The 26,065-nt window shown below is 37.3% G+C and overlaps 1 protein-coding gene across 1 annotated transcript; it reads left to right on the top strand.

The window, feature by feature from the left end:
* The first annotated feature begins 5,008 nt into the window (after nucleotides 1-5,008).
* Nucleotides 5,009-10,425, top strand: LOC110698107 (F-box/LRR-repeat protein 3-like). The gene is made up of 8 exons (XM_021875510.1): nucleotides 5,009-6,085; nucleotides 7,029-7,154; nucleotides 7,304-7,408; nucleotides 7,485-7,878; nucleotides 7,964-8,093; nucleotides 8,792-9,086; nucleotides 9,225-9,476; nucleotides 10,166-10,425. The coding sequence occupies exons 1-8, from the start codon at nucleotides 5,426-5,428 to the stop codon at nucleotides 10,226-10,228; spliced, it is 2,025 nt and encodes a 674-aa protein (XP_021731202.1). The 5' UTR covers nucleotides 5,009-5,425; the 3' UTR covers nucleotides 10,229-10,425.
* Nucleotides 10,426-26,065: the final 15,640 nt, after the last annotated feature.

Genomic DNA, 26,065 nt, shown 5'->3' with positions numbered 1-26,065 from the left:
GATGTCCTTGTATTCTTTCAATAGTTTGTGAAAGTCGTCACCCAGGTCCCTTAGAGCAGTCGTCCCAACCTTGATTGTTCTGTCAGGACGCGAGTCATCTAAGATCAGGTCCGTATGCTCACCAGCTGGCTGAGGGCGGAATTCATCCGACCGCTCCTCTGCCAATGATTGCTATTTTCTGTCTTTTCTTGCGGCCCCTGTCTGGGATGCCTTTCTCTTCTTGCCGCCTGCTTCTTGAACAGGCGCACTCTCCTTGACATTGTCAAGGTCTATTTTTCCACCGCTCGACCCAGTGGCCATAACAGTGGGCTTGACATCCGAGAGATAGCACTCACGGGCCATCCTCTGATCTCCCCTTAGGGACCCGACTGTTCCATTATCCCTCTCAAACTTGAGCAACATAAGAGATGGGATTATAACAGCCTTGGAATTATTCAGGGTTGGTCGTCCCAGAATCATGTTGTAGGCCGAGAGTTCTTCTACTACCAGGAACCGGACTACCATGTGTCGTCCTTCCCCTTTTTCGCCTAGGCGGATGGGTAAATCCACTCGTCCCACTGGGGGGACGACTCCTCCTCCAAACCCTACTAAAGGGTGGGATGCCGGATGTATGCAATCAGTCTGATATTTTAGTTTCGACAGACATTTGCTACTGACGAGATCTGAGGAGCTTCCGGTATCTATGAGGATTCGGCCAACTCTCTGGTTGGCCACTTTACATTCAATAACGATAGGGTCGTCATGCGGCCCTCTTACCCCTCCTAGATTTTCTTCAGTGATGACAATCTCAGGAAATGAATATTTGGAGGGCCGTTCTTGGTGAACGGAATTTACATCTAACCGTCTGATATTGTCTTTGTTGCCCCTAATAGTGGGGCCGCCTCCTGAGAAGCCGCCTGCAATGGTGTAGACGACTGCATCATCTGTATCGGAACTGTCGGCCTGTTGATTCTTTTTGGCCGTCTGCTTTTTTCGAGGAAGTGTTCCCCATAGATTTCTTGACATAAGTGTCAAGATTACCTTGCTCAGCCAGGCGGTCCAGATACCGCATGAGACTGATGCATTCATTGGTGTGATGACCAACATCTTCATGATAATCACAGAATTTTTCTTGGTTCCGGTTGTTTGCAGAACCCTTCATGGGGACCGGCTTCTCAATTGAGATCCGTCCCTTGATTTCCTTTAGGATAAATTGGCTATCCTTGTTAAACGCATACTTTGGGGAGTATGGTTTGAATTCTTTTTTCTTTTTCTGGGCCGGCTGTTTAGAGGAATCAGCCGCCCAGACCTCTTTTCTCTTCTCGTCTTTGTTTGACGACTGTTTCTGTCGTCCTTCTCTTTTGTCGGACCTTCTCCCGTCTGACTTTTTTACCGTACTACAAAGATCAGTCGCCTGTATATAAGCTTCCGCTTCAATCAAGGCCTCTTGAAGAGTCGCCACCCTCTTTCGGACCAAAACAAATTTGAAGGTCGACCCGTCTTTGAGACCTCTGAAAAAGTCAGTATAGGCTACTTCATCCGGTAACCCTTGAATCTGTATTCTCATCAGGTTAAACCGCCTGATGTAAGAACGAAGCCCCTCCTTCTCGCCCTGCTGAATTGTTCCTAAATCAAGGGTCGTCTTCTTCGCAGGGATGTTCATGGCGAAGTTGGAGGTGAATAAGTAAGCAAGCGTCTTGAAGTTATTTACACAACCAGTCGGCAGGTTGCCGAACCATTGTTGTGCGATTCCTTTGAGAGTCGCTGGGAAACACTTGCACCAAGTGGGATCATCCAACCCTTGAAGGTACATTAGGTTGGTGAATGCCATCAAATGGTCTTCTGGGTTAGTAGTGCCGTCATAGGCGCCTACTAATACATTTTTCACTTTGACCGGCTGAGCAGCTTCAGTAATTTCCTTGGAGAAGGCCGACGGCTGTTCACCAAGTCTAAGCAACCGTAGCTGCCAGTCCATAGGTTGGACATTTTTTGCTGCATGTCCACCAAACGGAGGTGGCTGTAAAAAATACTGTTGTTGCGGTACAAACGGTAAGTTTGGTACCGCCTGGTCGCTATGAAAGCCGGACTGACGGGAGGTGCCGCCTGACTGACTCTCATGATACGACTGAGTATGCCTCATCGAGGTATTTCGCAGACTGTCTTGGAAGTTTGAAGTAGAGGCCGACTCTGACAATCGGTCACTCTTCTTCTGCTCTAGCAGTAGCCGAGCGTCTGTGTATGTTTTCCTCGACCCGTCCGCCTGAATATGACGAACATGTTTCCTATTTCCTGGAGTAGGAAAATGGTATTTTGTGAAATCAAGGGCAGGTGGCTCCCACTTCCTAGATTTAGGATGAGGGGTCGCCTCTCGCCCTTGAACTGGCTTCCTCTTCCGTGAAGTGGAGGGTTTCTTAGCCGACTGCTCCTTGTCCAGAGCAGGCGGCTTTTTGTTGATCAACTCTTGAATTTCTCCCTTGAAGTCCCTCATGAAGGTCATGAGTTCGTTCCTTGTGATGGGAGCAGACCCATCAGTCGGCTGCTGCCGAACAGGCGGTGCGCCTGCTGGCTCGCTTCCAGTTTGAAGATGTTCCCGTTCCCTCCTTTCGGTATGACGGGTACGTCGGGCCCTTAGGGTCCCGTCTGAAGCTGTGTGAGCTTCAACTTCAAATTCATTCTCGGTATCGTTGTCCGACTGAACTAGAGGGTCGTCTAGGGGACGTCTCTCTTCAGGAGCCGGTACAAACGTGGATGCCATCTCAGAAGTACTCTCCCCACAGACGGCGCCAAAATGTTTCGGGGTTTTCTGATGTCCTGCGAGAGAGTTACAATTCCGAGACTGGAACCGGACGCCTGTACCTGCAAAACAAACGGATGCTCCGGATGATTGGAGATCCGCCTCCGACGGTCAAGTTAGTACTTGATTAAGGAGAAATTAATGCGGAAATTAAAGTGATTGGGTCTCTCTAGGTGAGAGAGTTTAATGTGTGTAATCTGCGTAATCTCCCTTAATGAGGATTAAGGGAGGTATTTATAACCTCGGGAAACGTGCCAATCTAGGTTTAGGTTAACCTTGGGCTGATTAGGCTTCCCACGGAAGTTGGGCCTAGGTGACCGGTTATTCCAGGTGTCATGGGAAGGACACGTGTCGTGTCGTAATTGGTCCATAGTGGACGGATCATGGCTTGACACATGGCAGGCTCCTATTGGCCCATGTGACGGACACATGGCGGAACCTGATTGGTCCACTTGTCAGATGGTGATTGGTGGGGAAAAATCCCCTAATCACTAAGATCGATTTTTATTATTACCTGCTCATGTGGTTCTCCAAACACAAAGAAAAAACTTAAATAAACTAAACATAATCTTATTTAAATGCGTAAAGAACCTCCTCGAATTGATTATAGTTTTTTAAAAGGTAAAGGTAATATAAATATACAATAACCAACATTGAGCTTCTATATGCATTGAAAGTTTTTTTTAGCTCAATTTATGACTTGAAGCCAGCAACTTCTCAAAGGTATTTTTTTTTTCCTTAAACCTTGATCTTCTATCTTTGTGATTCTATAAATTTTTCTCAAAAATATATTGGATTGAGTTTGAAATTAGGTGGGAAAACAAGTTGTATTGTGAATGAAATTTGGCCAAACTATCATACAAAATTCACCATAATATAATCTTGTAGATTTGAGCAAATTAAAAAAATTAAAATAATGATTAGGACTTTTAATGGTGACTCATTTAATCATTTTGATAAACTAACTTATCACTTGTATCACGAATAATCGAGTATATATACCACATGTACTACTAAGGTGTAAGGATATATGATGAAAGGTTCAAAATCACAAGGGGTTGTAATAAATTTCTTGGATCATAGTGGATAACTCAATTTTTGTTAATATTCATTTTATCGCTCTTTCTTTTCAAACCCTTGTCACTATACTAGGAAATGCAATAATATACTTAATTTTTTAGTTGAAATGTAAATAAATGTGATGTTTTGATGAGTGACAATGATAAGTTTATATTGTTAATTAGTGACAATTAGTAGTGAAAATTGATGATTTTAATGGTGACTCATTCTTATAAACTAACTTATCACATGTATTACGAATAGTATGTCGAGTACATAAACCACATGTAAGACTAAGGTGTAAGGAAATATGATGAAAGTTTCAAAATCACAAGGGGTTCTAATAAATTTCTTCGATCCTATACTAGGAAATGCAATAATATACTTAATTTTTTAGTTGAAATATAAATGTGATGATTTGATGAGTGTCAATGACACGTTTATATAGTTAATTAGCGATAATTAGTTTTGAAAATTGATTAAGGATTAAGAAGTAGCACTTCCTTCCTTAGTTATGTTTGTTACATTCGAATTCATGGGGAAATGACAATTGAAATTTAACATTTTAGTATTTTTTTAATATATCAAAATTTATTTTTAATTTAAAATATTTTTAAGATAAGATGAAGGAACCGACCTATAGAAGACATCTCTTACAGGTTAAGTCAGCTCAACGCTCCATATTAACGTTTGAGAGTAGAGAGGGGGGAGGGGAGGATTGGAGGAAGGGTAAGTGAAAACCCCTACTCCCAATTAATAGTAGTTAATGAGGCTCAAACTCGTAACCTCAAAGTCATAAGTTGAGTTGCTCATCAATTCTTATACAAATGTATTTTACTTCTTTAGTCCTCTTTTGTTTGCATCGTGAACCCATTTTTTGTGAGTGTTTTGGGCCAAATGGTACAAACAATATGGGACGAAATGAGTAAGGGCCTATTTTATTAAGCTATGGTAAAGTAGAGTAGAGCAGATTAGAAGTCAGCTGAGCAGAGCATAGCAGATTCCAAAAAAACAGAGCAAAATAAATTTCAACAGAGCAGAATAGAGCTTTCAACTCATTTTAGACCAAAGCAGAACAAATTTCAGCAAAGCAGAACAACTTAACTCAAATGAACAAGGCCTGATTATATAGAGTGATACTCCATATTGTATTGTTTTTTTTTTTTTATGTTGTTTAAAGAGCCACAAGGGCGAGGGTGAGAATCAATCGGGAGGGAAATTCTAACCACTTGAGCTAGCCATCATTCTCTCCATATTGTATTGTAAACGGCGAAAAAAAATTTGAAGGGCAATATTGTCCACAACTAAAAAGGACAAAAGAGTGACCTAACTTTTGAAAAGAAAAGCGAAAAAGGACAACAATGTAAATTTAACACTCATTATAAGTTTCCTTTCCGATCACACTCTGCTCTTCTCATATTCTCATCAACCACCTTCCTTATTATCCCGGCTTTCTCTCTCCTCTCATTTCTCTCTCTATTAACCGTTAACTCTCATTTCAGCTACCTAATCATTAATATTATCACTCTAAATAAATTTTAATTTAATTAAACCCTTCAATTTTCTGCTAATTTCCGCCATTAAAGCTCCAAAATGAAGAAACAGAGATCAACAATGGCGGAAGCTTCATCTTCATTTACCAACTTGTTCGATCTACTTAGCGAAGAACTCGTATTTATTATCCTCGATTATCTCAACGACAACAATCCGCAAGACAAGAAATCATTCTCTTTAGTATGTAAATCGTTTTATTCAATTGAATCGAAGCATCGTAGAACCCTAAAACCTCTTCGTTCTGAACATTTGCCTTCAATTCTTACTCGTTACCCGCAAATTTCAACCCTAGATTTGAGTCTTTGCCCTAGAATCACCGATTATTCGCTCTCTGTAATTGCTATGGCATGCGGTAATACGCTGCGTTTTATCGATTTGTCGAGGTCGAAGTTCTTCTCTGGAAATGGTTTGGCGGTTTTGGTGGCGAATTGCCGGAGTTTGACGGCGTTAGATTTGTCGAATGCGACGGAATTGCGGGATTCGGCGGCGGCGGCGATTGGTGAAGCGAAGAATTTGGAGAAGCTTTGGTTAGGGCGGTGTAAATTGATTACTGATATTGGGATTGGTTGTATTGCTGTTGGATGCCCTAAATTGAAGACAATTGGCTTGAAATGGTGTTTGGGAATTGGAGATTTAGGTGTTGAACTTGTTGCTGTAAAGTGTAAAGAGCTCCGCAATTTGGATCTTTCATATTTGCCGGTATAATCTCTGTTCCTAAATTCCATTAATCTAGGTTGCAAATTGTATGATGCTTTCATATTTTTTTAGAATTTTAATTTTCATATTTAGTTACTGCAAATTTGAATTGGGTTTTTGCTGTTTTGAGCTTTGAAATGGTGATAGTTTCATTATGGGTTTATAATGCATGTTTATCATTGAATTTGAAGTACGTAGTATAATTTTCTGTAACTAGTGAAAAAAGAAATATTTGGAATCATTTTTGACAGAATTTAACCTTCATTGATTGCAAGTTTGCCACTTTTCAAGTCCCAAATGCTGTGTGTTTGTTGATTACATATATTCTTTATATCATCTTATTGTAACTGAAGATATTGATGGTTAAAGATGTGTGTTGTTGACCGTGGAAAGTCAAATGGGGCAATCATATAGGGACGGGACGGGACGAAGGGAGTATTTGGGTCTATTTTGCGTTGCCAATGTTTCTCTTGGTGTATGTATGATTCTGGTAAGAAGTATTACAAGCTGTTTGTTTATTTGATATTGTGCTGGAATCTGATTTATATTTTTTGCTTGAAGGGTATAATCAGTTTTGTGGCATATGCTTTTTCTGGAGTATTCCGATGATATTGACACCTTTGGTTTGTGTTTTCCGCACTCGAATCTGTTTAGGTTGGTATTTCATTTGGTAATGACTGATGAGATGATATGAAAGCCCCTTTTCTGATACTATTAGAAGTTTTGTGATAGTTATTAGCTAAAGGTGGTCATTGATATTGAGCACTAATGGTAACTAATTTATCGCATGTTTAATTAGCAAATCTTGGTTCATTCTAGAAAGTAGCTTGAAAGCATATTTCTTACTTCTGTTTTTTACTTTAACGAATATCATTCAAACATGTTAGGCTACCAGGCTGCTTAATGAAAAGGAAAAGTCTGATTTTGCTGTATTTTCTTGATTCAGATCACTAGTAAATGCTTACCAGCTATATTGAAGCTACAGTATCTTGAAGAGCTGATTCTAGAAGGTTGCTTTGGGATCGACGATGACAGCCTTATTTTATTGAAGCAAGGATCTAAGTCACTGAAGGTATTGTTACTCATATGAAATTAAATGACTGCCCTAGTATATATATATATATATATATATATATATATATATATATATATATATATATATATATATATTTTCATTGAAGGAAGAAATAATTGTCCTAATTGGTGTTCTTGTGTTTGTAGAATCTTGACATATCAAGTTGCCAGAATGTGAGCGACACAGGGTTATCTTCATTGACTAGTGGGACTGGCTGTCTGCGACAATTAACGTTAGCATACGGCTCTCCTGTAAGATTTCTCTTCATTTAAAATCAATAATATGTAGATTATCTGCCCTGTTTCTTACCTTGTCTTGTATTTTCAGGTCACTCTTGATCTTGCTCGTAGTTTACAGAGGCTGTCTAAATTGCAATCAATCAAACTTGATGGTTGCCTAGTTACATGTTCTGGTCTTCAGGCCATTGGGAACTATTGTGCTTCACTACGGGAGCTGAGCTTGAGTAAATGCTCTGGTGTGACTGATGAAGGCTTGTCCTCTTTAGTTAAGAAGCAAAAGGAGCTCCGGAAGTTAGACATTACATGTTGTCGGAAGTTAACTTGCGTATCTATTGCCCATGTTGCCTATTCCTGCATGTCTCTCACTTCTCTGAGGATGGAATCTTGTACTTTGGTTCCTAGGGAAGCCTTTGTTCTAATTGGTCGGAAATGCAATTTACTTGAGGAACTTGACCTTACTGATAATGAGATAGATGATGAAGGTTTGATTTTTGCATTCTATTTAAGTTTTTTTTGGATGTTTTCTTGTATTGTTGCAGCGAGCTTACAGCCGTCGTTTTTATGCAGGTCTAAAGTCCATCTCCAAGTGCTCAAATCTGTCGATTCTTAAACTTGGAATCTGTTTGAACATAACCAATGAGGGGCTGAATTTTATTGGAAATCGCTGTTCAAAGCTTGTGGAACTTGACTTGTACAGGTTTGTGGATTAATATTTTTATATTTCACTGCCAAGTAGCTTAAGTTTAGTTGTCTGTACAGTCCAAAATTTTAAGAGCAGTTGTTTTACTCCTAAAAACTGTTTCAAAAGGCTCCTATGAGTGAGAAGTATATAGCCAGGGATTTAGTGCTTGAGGCACTGCACTACAAATTATACTCCACCCAGCCGAAAACTTATGAATTTATGTCATTTAACTAATCTTCGCTTCTGCAACAAGTTTGTCCATCAATTTTTATTGTACTCCTTTGTTAAAAAGCCATGAATCGTGTAATCTAGGGAGAGACTAGTAGAGAACAATGACATCTAACTACAGAGAACAGATCCCTGAAATTAATTTTTACTTTCCATGCATGAAAGTCTAAAATGGGGATTTTCATCAAGCATGGAATGTACTGTTGAGAATTGCTAATAGGATAAATAAATAAATAAATAATATTTATACTGAGAATCTGGAAGAGAAGGTCCTGGAAAACAGTACGTGATTTTCATTGAATCATTGTCCCTACAATTTTGAACTTTGATGTGTTTTTAAACCATGTGATTATTGTAAGTAGGACTGCAAAGATGTGTGGGTGCGTTTATTTTTAAAATTTTATTTTATTTAACTATTTGTTTATTTATTATTATTATTAGTTACACATTTCCTTGCATATGTCTAATGCTGTTTGCTGGATCAGGTCCATGGAGATCACCGATTCAGGCATCACAGCAATTGCTCGTGGTTGTCCTAGTCTAGAAATGATCAACATATCCTACTGCAGTGGCATCACAGATGCTGCTTTGATTTCTATGTCAAAATGTGCAAAAGTAAGCACCTTAGAATGCCGTGGATGTCCTCTCATTACATCTCTTGGTATAGCAGCTATTGCCGTTGGTTGTAAGCACCTCACCAAGTTAGATATAAAGAAGTGCTATAAAATCAACGATTTTGGAGTCCTACCTCTCGCTCACTTTTCTCAGAATCTTAAAGAGGTATCTTCTTCTGCTTCTTTTCTTGTAAATATTTTAAGACTTCAACTCTTTCCTCCTCTCAATTTAAAATGCCACATCTTGCTACAAAATTTTGGGGTGAACAATGTTTGATGACTTTATCTTGTCTCTGATCCACAGATAAATATGTCTTGTACATCGATTACAGATGTTGGATTGTTGTCCCTAGCAAGCATAGGCTGTTTACAGAGCATGGTCATTTTGCACTTGAAAGGCTTGAGCCCAAGAGGTTTAGCTGCAGCCCTACTGGCTTGTGGAGGGTTGACTAAAGTCAAGCTTCATTCGTCATTCAAAACCTTGCTTCCACAGCCACTTTTTGAACATCTAGAAGCCCGTGGTTGTGTATTCCAATGGAGAGAGAAAATGTTTCAGGTAAAGTTAGTTGTACCCTCTACAAGCTTAAAAATCTCCGTACAAATATTTAAATTCTAATCACTGTCAGAATAAATAATTAATGTAGTGGCTAATAACATGTTTACGTGTTTGATATGAAGTATTATTGAATTGTATTCTATCTTTTCCTTATTGAAATGCAAATTGTTGATATTCCGTACTTTTAGGTGAGAATTATTCTATTTTTTTTTTAATGGTGCATCATTTCAGCTTACGCTAGATGATTAGATGAATAATAAGTAGGTTTCGGGAATTTGGAAACAGCATAGTGAGTGCTTTGGGCCTCGGCCCATCTTGTTTGTGAAGGGAGTGCTGCTATCTCTTAGTCCAATGATGAGATGCCCTAGGAACTTACCTTAGTTCTTTAATTGATACAGACTTAAAAAGAGTGAGATACAGTGACATCTTGTTTTCATTTCAATTTATTTTTGAATTGACAAATTGGTAGTTATTTATCTATCGATTTGATATGAATATGGTGAAGCATGATGAGTTAATTGAATAAAGAGTGAGAGATGGGAAATATTTTGGCGGCGATGATTTATCTACAAATTTAAAGTTGCTAGTTATTTTTCACAAAGATGTAAAGATTCAATTATAATGATTTGATGTGAATGTATTGAATTTGTACCATGAAGTTGCTGATTTTTTGTTAATAATGTTGACAGGATGAGTTAGAAGATTCCAAGTCTTGGAAACTGCAAGTAGCAGAACTGAACAATGAGTCCTGAAACCTTTCTGTTTAGAAGAAATTTTCATTTTTTAATTTGGTACGTCTTTTGTATCATTGTATGTAAAAAGAAAAACCTACAGTATATGATATTTACTGACTAGTTTGTAACTCTACAATATTGTATGGCTGTTAGTCTGTTACCCTCTTTGTAATCTTTAAAATCTGAATAAAATGTGCATATGTTCGAAGGTAAAATGGCAAAATATAAGTTTGAGAAAGGTTTGAAACTTCTACAAAGTATTACGGACTTACCGAGTACTTATTCACTTATACTCCCTTTGGTCTCAGTTTCATGTATTGTTATCCTTTCCTTATTAAGGTGTTTAAGAACGATGTTTCTTTATCGCGAATTGTTCTCGGTTTTGACAATTTATATTACCATGTTTAGTATACTGGAACTCGAGCAATTTAACATTTTTCTACACATATGAAGTACTTTTTATAGTCCACAGCTGACTTTATTTGGAAAAGTGCACAGTTGGACAGCTGAAGAACTTTCTTAAAATATGAATGAACTTTCTTAAAATATGAATGAACTTTCTGTATACTTTTCCTCAACGTTGCTAGATACATATATATGGTACACATAAGGTTGATTTGCATTATAATAACCTCAATAGAACATTGTTCACGACCTTCAAGTTTCTAGAAGTGAAAAATTTTCTCTTTTGACATTTTCCTGTTTCAACCTTAAAAGATCAGTCAAAATATCAGACGTTTTAAAATTCCTTGATGATTTTCAGTTTTTCACCCACCGATTTGTTTTAAGCTTAATGTCTCGAGGATTTATCAATAAGTACTTGACTTATAATATATATATACCTCACAAGCTTAATATAATACAAAGATATCCAATATGAGAGCTTTAAGGGTGTAGATTCGCTTATCCTTTCTCCTCCTTAAGTGGCCGTGATTACTAACTAGATAGGTAAAAGGTATTAAAGTCTTAAAAGTTATAGTTATACTAATCAACCTAAAAGAAGCATAAATTAATTTCTTATATATATCTTCTTTGATTTGTTCGTCAAAGTTTCAAACCTTTCAAAAATAGGTAAAAAGCTTTATGTTTGACATACTATAAATCAAATATGCAATGATTGTTTAGGAAAATATTTAACAACCGTTATTGTAAAGTGTAAAGATGAACAAAGGAGGAAGTTACTCTATTTTGGCCCTTTTGGTCACAAAGTGGACCTTTTGTAGTTAACTCGACCCCAATCTATGAAAATAGTTACAACTAATTGATTGATGTCAATTATATCATCCTTTTATTAAGGTCATTGAATATAGAAGTGAATATGACCCCAAACAAGTTAGCATGGTGAGAATTCAACTTGTTGCTGCTACCTTTTTTTTTTCCTACATTTGATAGCTTAGATATATGAAACAAGTTGAAATTGGATATAAATAAGACTTGTCATCTCTATATGATACTATTATTAAAAGATTGATAAATATGCGAGTTGAAAATAATTGTATGTATATAGATAAATCAGGTAGACTATTCTATTTATTACTATCTTCGCTCCTAAATGAACTTCTTGCTTTGATAGTGATTGTCTTTTAAAAAGGTCAAAATAAGAAGAACATTTTGAAACGGAAAGAGTATCAATTGATGTTATGATGTTGGTTTGTGTTAAGCCCATTAGAAAATGACTTGTGTATAAGCCCAATAAAAACAATACATCATGATATAAAGAGCAATTTAAGTTCCTATCCCATTACTACTTTACTAGTTGAAAAAAACGGATGTACCATTAATTTAAAGAATTATGCAAAATGAAGAGAATTCAAAAATCTATGTGGAGAAAGAGTGCCAATAGAACCAATAGTTCAAGAAGAGATTATTGAACCTCATGTTAGTTGGAAGTACAAAAGAGTGAATAAAATAAGAGAAGAAGACTAATTGATTTTGCCCTTTGGGGATGAAGCTTTGGTGTACCTCTATATAGCCAAACTCTCATAGTCTCATCTAATGTGAGCTTGTATATAGCAAATGATGTATTTATGATATATAGTCAAAGAAAAACTTTCTTCTAATGTGAGCTTGTATATAGAAAATGATGTACTTACGGTATATAGTCAAAGAAAAACCCTTATCTAATTTTATTATATTTGTTTATTTTTTTAGTGGGTAAGAAGAATTCCCTTGTAATTAAAGGTCTGCTCCTGTACATTTATTTTCAGTTCAATTACGTTCAACTCTAATCAGTTCAGTTCAGTTCAGCTCTAATCTGTTAAGTTTAGTTCAGTTTATGTCTATTGATATTGCTAATGATATAAAGCCAAATTTCATTCTTTTAAGCTCTTATTACAATAATAATAATAATAATAATAATAATAATAATAATAATAATAATAATAATAATTTCATTGTTGTATCGGTGCGCGAGATATCACCCGACATTCTCTTACTTCTAATTTGGCTGTTTATAATGAGGCAGAAGTTACTTTTAGGCGTATGGGGATTTGGTTATGTGGAGTTTTCTATAAAACGCACACGGTACGTATTAAGTGTCGTCATCGTGGGGATGAGGATGTGTCACCCCTGATGAAGGAGATGGTGTTGTTCGTTTTGTGCTTCATAATTTCACCAAGCCGCAATCTCCTTCTTCTCCTGCTCGAGTTGATCGTATGGATGGATTGGTGCAAGATCATAACGGTGGTTTTTATGTGGCCCTCCTTGATTGTTTATTCTCTAAGGGGTTTCGCTCTGTTAAGTCTATCCCTCCCAAATGTCGTTTGGGGTTTTCTCGGGTTCTGAAAGGTGCTCTTGATAAGGTGATCTCTAAGGCTGATGACATTTCTAATTGGGTCTCTTTGTTGGTGTTACCTCTTTGCATCCTTAAAATCTTTCGCCCGCGGAGTAGTCGTGAGTCTCGGTCTTCGGTAAGACGTCGGCATCAAGAAGAGAGTATTTCCCGTGCTATTTGTTCTTGGAGTGTAGCGGGTGGTAATTTGCAGCTTGTGAGGGAAATTTTGGCAGAGGATTCTCCTACTTTGTCGATGGTTGATGATGAGGACATTGATTTGGAAGAGCGTAATATTAAGCAGTGTCGTAGGAAGATTTGCGATGGCCATTACACTGCTGCGGTTCGGGTTCTTTCTTCAGCAGGCGTTGCACCTTATAATGACGCCACTCTTGCAGATTTACAGTCAAAGCACCCTTCATCTCCATCTCCATCCTTGCCTGATATACCTATTGATCACCTTCATCTCGTTACGACTTCTGCTGTTGTTTTGGATCGGATTAGGAGTTTCCCTCGTGGCACATCATGTGGTAGGGATGGTTTGCGTGCTCAACATCTTATGGATTGCTTGAGTGGTGTGGCTGTGGCAGTATCAGATGAGTTGGTTGACTCTATTACTGGGGTGGTTAATCTCTTTCTAGCTGGGAGATGTCCTATGGAATTAGGAGAGTACATTGCTAGTGCTCCTCTTACGCCACTTGTCAAGCCCGGTGGTGGTATCCGTCCTATTGCTGTGGGTACGGTTTGGCGGCGTCTCGTTTCGAAGGTGGGTGCTGTTATGGTTGGTCAGTTTTTAGGGAGTTACTTTGATGGCCTTCAATTTGGTGTTGGGGTTTCTTCAGGTGGTGAGGCAATTCTTCATGCGGTGAATCGGTTGATTGAGGACCGTGGTTCTGATGTTGGTTTATCTATGTTGTTGGTGGATTTTCAAACTGCCTTCAATCTGGTTGATCGTTCGGTCATGTTACGTGAGGTACGTCGTCGTTGTCCGGGCATTTCGCGATGGGTAGAATTATGCTATTCTAATCCAGCCAGGTTGTACTATGGGGACCAAACCTTATGGTCATCTCAAGGGGTGCAGCAGGGTGATCCCCTTGGTCCTTTGCTTTTTTCTTTGGTTTTACAACCCCTGGTGTGTAAAATCAGAGAGAATTTTGATGTATGTCTTCAGGCTTGGTATTTAGATGACGGCACGATTATTGGTGACACTTTGGTGGTGGGGCAAGTTCTGCAGTTGATTATGGAGGAAGGACCTCGTTCTGGGTTATGTCTTAATGTGGAAAAAACTGAAGTTTTCTGGCCTACAGAAGACCCTCGAAGCAGGCTGGTGGGTGTCTTTCCACCTAATATTGCTCGACCTTTGCGTGGTGTTAGGTTGCTTGGAGGTCCCGCTAGTTCCGATTCTGGTTTTAGTGGTGAGCTTGTGATGCAGAGGGTGACCAAGACCATTGCCCTTATGGATAAGGTCGCTATGCTCGATGATCCTCAGTGTGAGCTGTTGTTACTTAGGGCATGTACTGGAGTTTCAAAACTCTACTTTGCATTGCGTACTTGTCCTCCTAGTACTTTTGAGGTGGCTCAGCGCACTTTTGATGCAGCTCTTCGATCTTCCATGGAGCGTATTGTTACTGCTTCGGGGCCGGGATTTGGTGATTGGCAGTGGCGACTTGCCACCTTACCATTTGCGTTTAGAGGGCTTGGTGTTTATTCTGCAGGTGATGTTCGTCACTATGCTTTTCTTGCTTCTCGGTTACAGTCTGCTGGGTTGCAGACACAACTTCTTCGGCATGCTGGCATTGTTGGTCTTGGACGAGCCTTTGAGGATGCGTTGAGTCTGTTTAATGGAACAGTGGAGTCTGACATTTTGAGTAATCCTAGTGAGGTCGCTGCCCCTAAACTCATGAAGAAATTGGCAGATATATATTTCACAAAGGTTACCGCTTCTGCAGAATCTGCTTATTCTTTAACTCCTCGACAATCAGCATTATGGAAATCACAGCAAGGTGATCACACCTCTGCTTGGCTTCGGGCGGTTCCTATTTCAGGGTTGGGTCAGACGATGAACGCCAAGACTTATCGCTATGTGTTGTCCTATCGGTTGGGTGTACCATTGTTCTCTATCTCGACGTTGTGCTCTGCTTGTTCGAGGGTTTTTGCTGGAGATATTTTCGGTGATCACGCAGTGTCTTGTGCTGGTATTGTGGGTATTAAACATCGGCATAATGTTGTTCGGGATACCCTTGTTGATGTTTGCTTTCGTTCTGGGATTTCAGCGAGAAAAGAGGTTGACATTAGGTTGGCCGGAGGGAACGACGAGGCCCTCAGACCCGCGGATGTGTTACTTTATTCCTGGGATTGTGGTCGCGATGTCTGTGTTGATTTGACAGGGTCTTCTTCTTTGACACAATCAGGGCTATCTGACTTCATTCCTCGGCGGGTTGTGGCTGATGCAGCTCATCGGAAGCGGGTTAAGTATGAAGCTCGATGTTAGGCGATTGGATATGGTTTCATTCCCTTCTCCTTTTCTTCGCTTGGGGAATTAGAGAAAGAGGCTGTTGCGTTACTGAAGCGGATTCAAAGGTTCTCGACGACGCAAGACATTGGGGCTCGTGCTGCAGCTCATATCTTCACTAGGGTAGGATTTGCAATAGCTAGAGGAGTGGGGGCCCAGATTGTATCTCGGCTTCCCACTAATTTATTGTAGGTTAAATGGCTTTTGTTTTTGAGATAATAATAATAATAATAATAATAATAATAATAATAATAATAATAATAATATTGATACAATTCATTATTCAAATGGTTATATATTTTTTTTGATACACATTTAACCTGTTAAACTCATTGACAAAATGAGAGTACTACACAACTTAAACTAATTTTATTTTTTTAATTAAATAGTACTTGTATATGTTTTTAAAATGTTTTAGTGTTTTATGTTACTCCCTCCGTGTTTTTTTAAGTGTTACACTTTGACCGACACATAGTCTTTGCCAATTTAATTGACTTAAATAAAATATGAGGTAAGTGGGATAGTTGGAATATTAAAAAATTGTAAAAGAAAGATAGTGGAGTTAATGGTTTATTGAAAAGTAATGTATGTGAGAGGAAAGATATAATAAAATAGTAGTAGTGAGTTTGGGTAGAGACCATGAGATGAGAGAGATATAATATTTGAATGTAGTTTTTTTGCCAAAAAAAAAGTGTAATACTTAAAAAAACACTGTCGGAAATGGAAAGTGTAACACTTTAAAAAATACGGAGGGAGTATTACTATATTTTCCATAAATATTTTATTTATATAGTATATTTTTCTTAAATATTTTAATATGTATATTTGTATATATACACATATGTATAATAATAAATAATCAAAGATCACTAATCCGTAGTTAAAAATCACTAATTAATAAGTTCAGTCCAGTTCAGGCCCTAAGTAGGGGGGAAATTGGGGATCCTACTTGTTTGGGGTGAGAATTGAACCCCTCTCACAAGGTTGGAAGGTCAACCTCCAACCAACTAGGCTAACCTTGATTCTCAAAATTAAAATAAATAAATAAATCTCATATAGTAAATCACGTATTTATGGTATAATGTCAAAGAAAAACTCTCATCTAATGCGAGCTTGTAGTTCGAGTCCCACCAACTACAAATGCTTGAGAGTAGCTTAGTAGGGGGATTCCCTTACCTCCTCCTCTATTTCTCAAGCGATAATCTATGGAGCTAGGTTGGTTCAACCTATAATATGTGTGATTCAGTAGGGTCTTTCATCTTATCTTGATAAAAAAAAATACAAGCTTGTAATATATTACTCGTAGATGATATTCTTAGTAAGGTACTATTATACTTTTTGAGTTCATTGAATTTGGGTATGCAAAGATATTATTTCATTCATTATTACTACACCACAAGTGCTATAAGCATTAACTTGAACAACAAGAAGAGTGTGGCTGATGTTTGCTTAAAAAAAGTTTGTTAGTCCTAGATATGAATACAATATATGATGTGAAAGGGATTAAAGGAGTATGGATTGAAATAAATAATTTTCTTGTATCCTAAATTTATGACATCATTTGATATGTTATTGATGATTTAATTCTTCAAGACTTTTCAAGTGACGTATATGTACCAATTACTTGTTGCATCATTATCTTCATTTTCGTAATTTAAGAAAATCAGACAGTAACGTTTATTGAGTTGTTGTTCCTTCATTTGAAAGAATTATGCATTGGCCATATTTTGATGTTTGACAATACATTTTTAACTAGAAATTTTATTGTAATCTTTATTTTTTTGTTCATAAACTGAAATTTGGTTAGTAATTTAAATCTTTGTTTGCTTATACGATGAAAACTACGTTTTGTGTGATCAATTAAAGCTGGTTTATATTTATGTGATCAATAGATTTTTAACAAGGTGTGATTGATTTTTTCCAAAAAAATTTACGGATTTTTATTACGGAGTAAATGAATTCTTTATCTATATTCAAAACTTATTTTTAGACTGTGAGTACATACATAACCTCTTTGTGTAATGTTATAAAGTGAATAAAAACAATAAAAGCATTTTAGTACAATTTTAAATTGTAACATTTTTATTATTATCAATTTTGGTAATATTTGTTGATATACGAAGTATTAATCTTTATGGTTATTGATGTGTTTGAGGCCTTGAGGGGGTACGTAGAAGTTTGGATGGCTTTTAAAGTCTGATACTACATGTATCACACTATTACAATATAAATTGTAAATTTATGCCGTTTTAAAGTCACACTCTTAAAAGTTCTTCACTTTAACCTATTTTTGTCCACCAAATTGGCTAGCGTACCATCTACACACAAGTACTATGACAAAGATGATTTCTTGCTAATCTAAGCCGGATTCAACAAATTAATTTGTGCTCAATGTTTCTAGTTGGGTGGGTAAAATTTATTTTTAAATTGGAGTGAAATATTTTTTTTAGACCTACCATAAATCAAATGTAAATTTTGATTTTTTGTTTGTTATTTTTTTTTAGAAAATGAAATTAGACAAGTAAATTTGATGATTATGCATTTATGCATTAGAGTTGCAACAAAAGGTGTACCTCATTGATGAAAAGAAGTTTGAAGTAGATAGAACTCACGTGTGTAGTCCATTTCAAAGGGGAGTAGGGGACTAAAACACTAAATGATCGATGCAGGATTGTAGGAGGCATGCATTGTGTCATTTGTAATCCATCAATTGGTGTATGTCATCAACTAAGTTTTGGGGTAATATATGTAAGAAATGAGAATAGACACTATTTGTAATTTTTACCGTCTGTTGCTCTCTCTGCACCATAAATAAAATAAAATAAAAAATAAAAAATAAAAATCAAATTCATTAAGTAAACAAATTTTTAATTGTTTTTTTAGTACACTTGTTAGATATTCACACGTGTTTGTACGTACACTAATTTTGTCAATTTTGTTCATTTATATTTCTCCAAATAAGTGGAAAAAAAAACCATTGGGATTTAAAGTTCATCAAATTCCTCTCCTTTATACGAGTAGGATTTTGGTTGTCCAAATAATTTTTCTTTCTAGCTTTGTCAATGAATGTAACATGTTTCTTGAAATTACAAACTTTGCCTTTGTTTTTCTTTGACAATTGTGCTTAGGATGCAATTGTAAGGAGGGCAAAGATAATGATAGAGCATGGTTGACAGACCTCTATATTTTTGTTTGTTTTGTTGGAAAATCCATCTCTCTATTTTCCTTTGTTTGTTAGGTTCTATGAAAGGGTAGAAAACACTACAAGAAAATAAGTTTTCATAGCGGTTATTATTCTAACCTTTGGTATCGATGTATTTGTTATAAAAAACTGTCCCAATGAATGGTTATTCGATATAATATCCACAGTTACCATATCATTTAGTAGTATTTTCGACATTACTAGAGTTGCATGTCCTCAATAATCATTATGAAAAACAACATCTAACCGTGATAATTATTATAGCGATTATAATCGCTTCTAAATGTTGAATTAATTTTTTACAAAAAAAAAAAAAAAAAAAATATACATGCAACTTCAACACTAATATTAAAAGATCGTTTAGTTGAGGGTATTCATCAAAAGGAAAGGGAATCAAATGCCCTTATTCCTCCCTTTGTTTGTTAGACATTTTTTTTCCATCCCCTTTACTGTCCCCGTTCCCCTAAAGTTTTTCAACTTAATTCCCCACCACCTAGCCTTTTCCATCCACCCTCCTTTGCCTCTCAAAAAGCTCTCCCTTCCCCTAAAAACTTCCCTGCCTCGAAAAACCCTAAAAACCCCTTCCATGACCGCCTAAAACCTTTAACCGCTCCCCCCAATTTCGAGGGTGGGCTAGGGTTTTGAGGTGGGAGGAGGGACGGTTAAGGGTTTAGGCAGTCGGAATGGAGGTTTTAAGGTTTTTTGAGGGGAGGGATAAAGGTTAAGGGGAAAGGGAGGGGTTTCCTAATGATTTTCAGGGATGAGGAGGTGTGACTAGAGTGTGGGAGGGGCATCGTGGGGAGGTTGTGGGGTAGGTAGTAGCCAAGGTGATGTGGGGGTCTTCAAGGTGTTCGAAAAAAGAGAAAGCGTGAGAATTGAAGAGGTGGTGTGTACGTGGTGGTTCCACGGTGGCACTAATTCTCTTTGTTATTTGAAATAAACAATATTGCACATTATAGGGAGTTACGTTATTCTATTATTCTCCTTTCCCTTTGTTTTAATTATTCCAGCTTTTTAGATGTATGAACCGAAGGATCCTTAAATGTTTTACAAATAAGATATTACATATTTTATGTTTTCTTTGTCAAATAAAATTTGTATATATAGTGTACAACTGTACAAAAGGCTTTTTGTATTGATTTTTGGGTTTTAGTTGCGATTGTAAACGATACGATTTTTCATAAGTTTATATACGTACTATATAAAGGTGAATATATATTATAATGTTTTTCATATCGATTTTATACAAGTCTACCATGGTGATTGTAAAATAATACGATTTCTCAGCTCTACTATTTTACAAACAAATGTGCATATTAAAACGAATGTAGAATCACTACAAATTAATTAGTCGCTATCAAAATTAAATTTTCTTTTAGTGAAACAGTTTTTCCACTGTTAAAAATAATTAGTCGCTACCAAAATAAAATTTTCTTTTAGTGAATCTCTTTATTATACACTTCTCTATCATCTCTCCTCCATTCTCCCCCTTCCTTTTACATTCTTTTTTTTTTTTTTCCTTTTCCTAATTTTCACAATCATGTTCCCACTAAGAATTGTTTTCCTTAAAAATAATTTTCAATGAAAAATGTTTTCCATCAAAAGAAATGGAATTTTTCATTTGATTTTCTTTGAAACTTTTTCAATGAGAACGTTTTACATCAAACCAAACAATAAGGGCCTTGTTTGGTAATTAGGTGGTAGCTGATTGATATAACTGATTATATTAGCTGGTTTGACTAATTGGTTATATTAGCTGGTTTGACTAGCTGGTAGAGCTGTCAAAAGCTGACCCGACCCAAAATAACGATCCTAACCCGACCTATTAATCGACCCGTCTGAACCCGAAAATAATGGTGACCCGAATCTGACCTAACCCGACCTGAAACCAACCCTAGACCCGAGTATTTAAGACCCGAACCCGAACATTAACCGATCTAGAGACGACCCAACCCGAAAGTAACCCGTAAATTATTGACATAAACTAAAATTGACCCAAACCTGTATTAACCCGTCAAAACCCGAATTCAACCCGACCTGCTACAAACCCGACTCGAATTTCAACCCGACTTGTTACAAACCCGACCCGAATCAACCTGACTTGTTATGACCCGACCCAAATTCAACCTAACTTGTTATTAAATCAATATGTATAGGTCGTTATCTCATGTTGGTATCGGGACGGAAATTGAATCCTAACTCTATTCCTTCAATATTTCACTTTGAATTTTAAGAGGTTAGTTTCACAACATATTTCTGGGGACGAATTTCAGGGACGAAACATGTTTTTCGCAAATTATTGACTTAAACCGAACCCGACTCGAATCCGAGAATGACCCGACTTAGAAATGACCCGAGTTGATTGTAACCCGCAAATTATTGAATTGAACCGAACCCGACTTGAATTCGAGAATGACCTGACCTGATTATAACCCGTAAATAATTGACTTGAACCGAACCCCACTCGAACCCGAGAACGACCCTAACTCGTTTAAACCCGTAAAGACCCGAATTTAACCCGACCCAAACTCGATAAGATGTATGACCCGACGTGACCCGACTCAAGCATGACCTAACCCGAACCCGACCTTCATATGTTATGACATTAACCTGTATTGACCCGACCTGAGATGATCCAACTCACACTAACCCGGCTCAAACCCGACCCGTTTACCCGAATTGATATGTAACACCCCGGCCTCAAATAAATTAGGGAGGGGCCTATTGTTATGAAATGCGCATCGAGGGCCAACAACTGTCCCCACAAACCAACACAAGTCCTTCCGGCGCATTTTGTCCTCACTCATGCGCACCCCGAGAAAACTTCCCAGGAGGTCACCCATCCCAAGACTACTCCCAGCCAAGCACGCTTAACTATGGAGTATTCTTAGCATATGAGCTTCCTAAAAAGAAGATGCATCTTGTTGATATGAGTAGTATATCAAACTCCTTTAAAGCCATCATGAGGGGTATTACATTACATATACCCTCACTTGAGAACGACAACGCCCCCGTTGCGCCTGGAAGCCTGAAGACTCCAGTATTATGCCTAATGGCAACTGGGTAGCCAAAGTGTTACATCCAGTCTGGCTACGGCCACATGGCGCTAGAATTCTCCCCCGCTAGACGACTGGCACAGGATTAATTATCCATGGTCAGCACGCGGTCGCAAGGTTGCTCGGATACCATTTGTAAGTATGTAACACCTCGACCCCAAACAAATTAGGGAGGGGCCTATTGTCATGAAATGCGCATTGAGGGCCAACAACTGTCCCCACAAACCAACACAAATCCTTCCGGCGCATTTTGTCCTCACTCATGCGCACCCCGAGAAAACTTCCTAGGAGGTCACCCATCCCAAGACTACTCTCAGCCAAGCACGATTAACTATGGAGTATTCTTAGCATATGAACTCCCTAAAAGGAAGATGCATCTTGTTGATATGAGTATTATATCAAACTCCTTTAAAGCAATCATGAGGGGTATTACAGATAGCTCTACTAGCTGGTTTTATAAAAGTGTTTGGTAAATAGTTGTTAAAGGTTAGTTGTTTTAGTGTTTTTAACAGCCAAAAAGCTCATTGTTTAATAAGCAAATTTTAAAAAGCTCTTGTAATGAGCGTTTTCTAAAACAACTTTTTGAGCCCAAAAAACCTCTTTTAATAAGCTATTTACCATACATCCAAATTAACTTTTTAAAATTGGTCAAATATCTAATTGGACAAAGTAAGTTAAAAGCTCTTTACCAAATAAGATCCTTAGGGAAATCACTATAATATATAATCGGGGTTGGAATTAGGGGTGAACACCAGTCCAGACCGGACGACCTGAATCCTTTTGTTACTAATAACAATAACAATAACAATAATAAAATACTCAACAACAATTCAAAATACAAAATAAAAAGGAAAAATGGAAACTAATAATCCCATCTTTGGGTTTTCTGCTCAAATCAATCCCACTTTTTCGAAATCTGGAAACAATCCCACCTTTGACCCACATCTGCTCAAATCAAGCCTTCTTACCCATAACCTGTTTAACCGATTATTTTTTTATTTTTCCTTTAAGCTTTCCTCTCTAACCTCTTTAATGAAAGCTCCACCATTATCACCACCCCCTCCATAACTAACACCACCACATACACCACCACCTAACCCAAACTCGCTAGAAGAACCCCCATCCAACCCCGTCTGGTCCAGCAACCCCCTACCCAACCCCAAATCCTCAGAACTCCCACCCAAAAATCCGACCCCCATCTCACTCGCCTAACCTCCACCACGTACTCGCAAGTCCCAACCATACCCCAGGCCACCAAATCGGAAAATCCTATCCAACCCACGCAAAACGCTAACCCTTTCACCCAGCATCCTATGAAACACCACGCAACTTGAACTCCCACCCTCACAATCTCACATCCCACCTCTAACCCAAAACGAACCTTATTAAGACATTTAAATGTGGAAGATTGAGAAAGCTTACTTGCCACTTTAATGGAGACTAACACATAGTACACTTAAGTGGATTTAATTTTCTCCGGTAAGAGATGGTGGTTAGGCCCGGCGGTGGCTGGTTCGACGAAGGGACAAGGGCTGTGGCAGGGGAGAGAAGGGGAAAGAGGGTTTTTTTTTTTAAAAAAAATTCTTTATTTGTTTTTTAAATTAATAAAAAAAACCAATTCGACGGTGACATGTGGCAAGTCACCTTTTGAAACAGGTTACCAATTTCACAAATCGGTAAAAGGCTTGTTTTGAACAGATGAGGGTTAAAGGTGGGATTATTTCCAGATTTCGAAAAGGTGGGATTGTTTTGAGCGAAAATGGCAAAGGTGAGATTATTAGTTTTCATTTTTCCAAATAAAATCCCATTTTTTCATCCTTCCTTCTTCAATTATTATTGCATTATGACTTATGCAATATACTATACTACAACGACTTTGATAACCATTTTCTATATAAAAACATTGTTGATATCTCAAAAGTATATTTCTACTATATGAACTTTTTTATTAAAAAAATATATAATTTTAAGTAATAGATAAATAAAAATACTAAAGGTCATATTTATAATATGTTTGCTAGAATACAAGTCAAAATGTAAGGCGGGAATTAACTGGAGAAAATTTGGGATTTAAATACCAAATATTTTCATATTATTGCTTCTGTGAAAAAATCTAAAGGAAAAATAATTTGTTTAAAGGATAAGGAAGGAAATTGGATCATGGAAGAATCGGTTTTAAATGATTTAGCAACAAATCATTTAAAAACCCTTTTTAATTCCACCCTTGACATATCTTTTATTCAACCTTCCTTTTCACTTCTCAAACAATATCCTCCCCTCAAGCTTCTCTTCTTGCTTCTATTCCTACTTTGGATGAGGTTAAAGATTGCCTTATGAGTATGAAGCCTATGAATTGTCCTGGTCCCGATGGAATCCAACCACGATTTTATCAATTTTATTGGGATGATATTGGTGCTATTTTACATCAATTTTGTGTTCAATGTTTTGAGTCGTGTTTTATCCTATCTCAAATCAACCATTCTTATATCTCCCTTATCCCAAAAAAAGCGCAACCTGATTTTATCTCTGATTTTAGACCTATTGGTCTTTGTAACTCAATCTACAAATTAGTCACAAAGATCATTTCTTCTAGAATTAGGCCTGTCCTTCCTTTGATCATTAACCCTTTGCAATCTAGTATCATCAAAGGTCGTGGTATTGAGGACAATGTCATTGTTATAAAAGAAATTGCTCACCTTTTCAAAAAAGCAAAGAAAGGAAAAAATTTCATGTCCTTGAAATTAGACCTTGCCAAAGCATATGATAGCCTTGAGTGGAGTTTTATTGAGAGCACCCTTCGTGGTTTTGACTTCCCTGATAGTATTATTAAGCTCATCATGTCCTGTATTACTACTCCTAGCATCTCAATTCTTTGGAACGGTCAAGTGATTTCTCCTTTTTCTCCCTCTCGGGGAATTAGGCTAGGAGATCCTCTTTCTTTGTACATATTTGTCTTGTGTCTAGAAAGGCTTTTTATCATGATAGAAGAGAGTGTTAATCATCACATTTGGAAACCTTTAAAAGTTTCAAAAAAAAATTTCTATCTCTCATCTCTTTTATGCCGATGATGTGTTTCTCTTTGGTCATGCTTCTTCCACTAATTTGCATTCTCTTATAAGTGTCACGAATGATTTTGGGAAATTATCAGGTTTACATGTTAACCTTGCTAAATCCTCCTTAATCTTCCCTCCTTCTATGGCCTTTCAAGTTAGGCAGAATATCTCTTTCTCTTTCAATATAAAAATTTCTTCTGATTTTGGTAGATATCTTGGAGTGAAAATTAGTCATAATAAGCTCAAAATCTCCCATTATTATGACCTCCTTCATAAATCTTTTGATAAAATTCAAGGATGGCAAGCCAAACTCATTAATATAGCTGGAAGAAACACCCTCATAAAATCTGTTTTGAACTCCTACCCAGTCTATGCTATGCAAACTACTCTTGTTCAGATTGCTATCCTAAATTCTTTGGAAAAAAATTGTAGGAAGTTTTTGTGGAAGGTGGATAGGTCTAGATATATGCCTCGTACAAGCTGGAGCATTGTTACTAAACCTATGGCCATTGGGGGCTTAGGTATTAGAAGGTTAAAGGAGTGGAACTTGGCTTTTATGGCAAAATTGGGTTGGACTTTACTGATAATTCCAAGCTATGGGTTAGGATTTTTAATGATAAATATCTTCATAAAAGTGCTCTTTTTTATTGTGATCCTAAATCCTATCATTCCCCTATTTGGAGAGACATTCTAAAGGGTAGACACCTTTTAGCTTCGGGTTTAATCATTGGAATAGGAAATGAAAAATCCACTTCTCTTTGGTTTCATTATTGGGTTGGTCCGAAACCCTTATATCTTCTTCTTGATCAAGATTTTCCTCCTTCCAAAACCCACTTTTTCGTGTGTGATATAATTAGGAATAACTCTTGGTATTTGGATAGCATTAAACACCTTCTCCCTGATTGGATTGTCAAGCTTATCTTACAAATTCCCTTGTCTTTCAATCCAAATTTAGAGGATTTTATAAGGTGGACTCCCTCCAAGGATGGCAACTTCTTAATCAAATCAGCCTACCATTTATAATGTTCCCTTTCTATCAATCTCAATAATGATCTTGGTCCCTTTTCGAGTAGTATTTGGAAGAAAATTTGGAAGATTCGAACTCCACATAAATATAATATGCTACTATGGCATTGTGCTCATAAAATTCTTCCTGTTGCCAACAAACTTTCTTCTTTCATTCCCTTTATTTCTCCTTCCTGTAGTAGGTGTGGCTTATATGATGAAACCCACTTACACCTATTTAGGGACTGCTTCTCCTC

Source organism: Chenopodium quinoa, unplaced genomic scaffold (genome assembly GCF_001683475.1).
Source record: "Chenopodium quinoa cultivar QQ74 unplaced genomic scaffold, ASM168347v1, whole genome shotgun sequence".
Taxonomy (NCBI): domain Eukaryota; kingdom Viridiplantae; phylum Streptophyta; class Magnoliopsida; order Caryophyllales; family Amaranthaceae; genus Chenopodium; species Chenopodium quinoa.
Note: the sequence above shows the minus strand (reverse complement) of the source record. Positions and strands in the feature narration are given on the sequence as shown.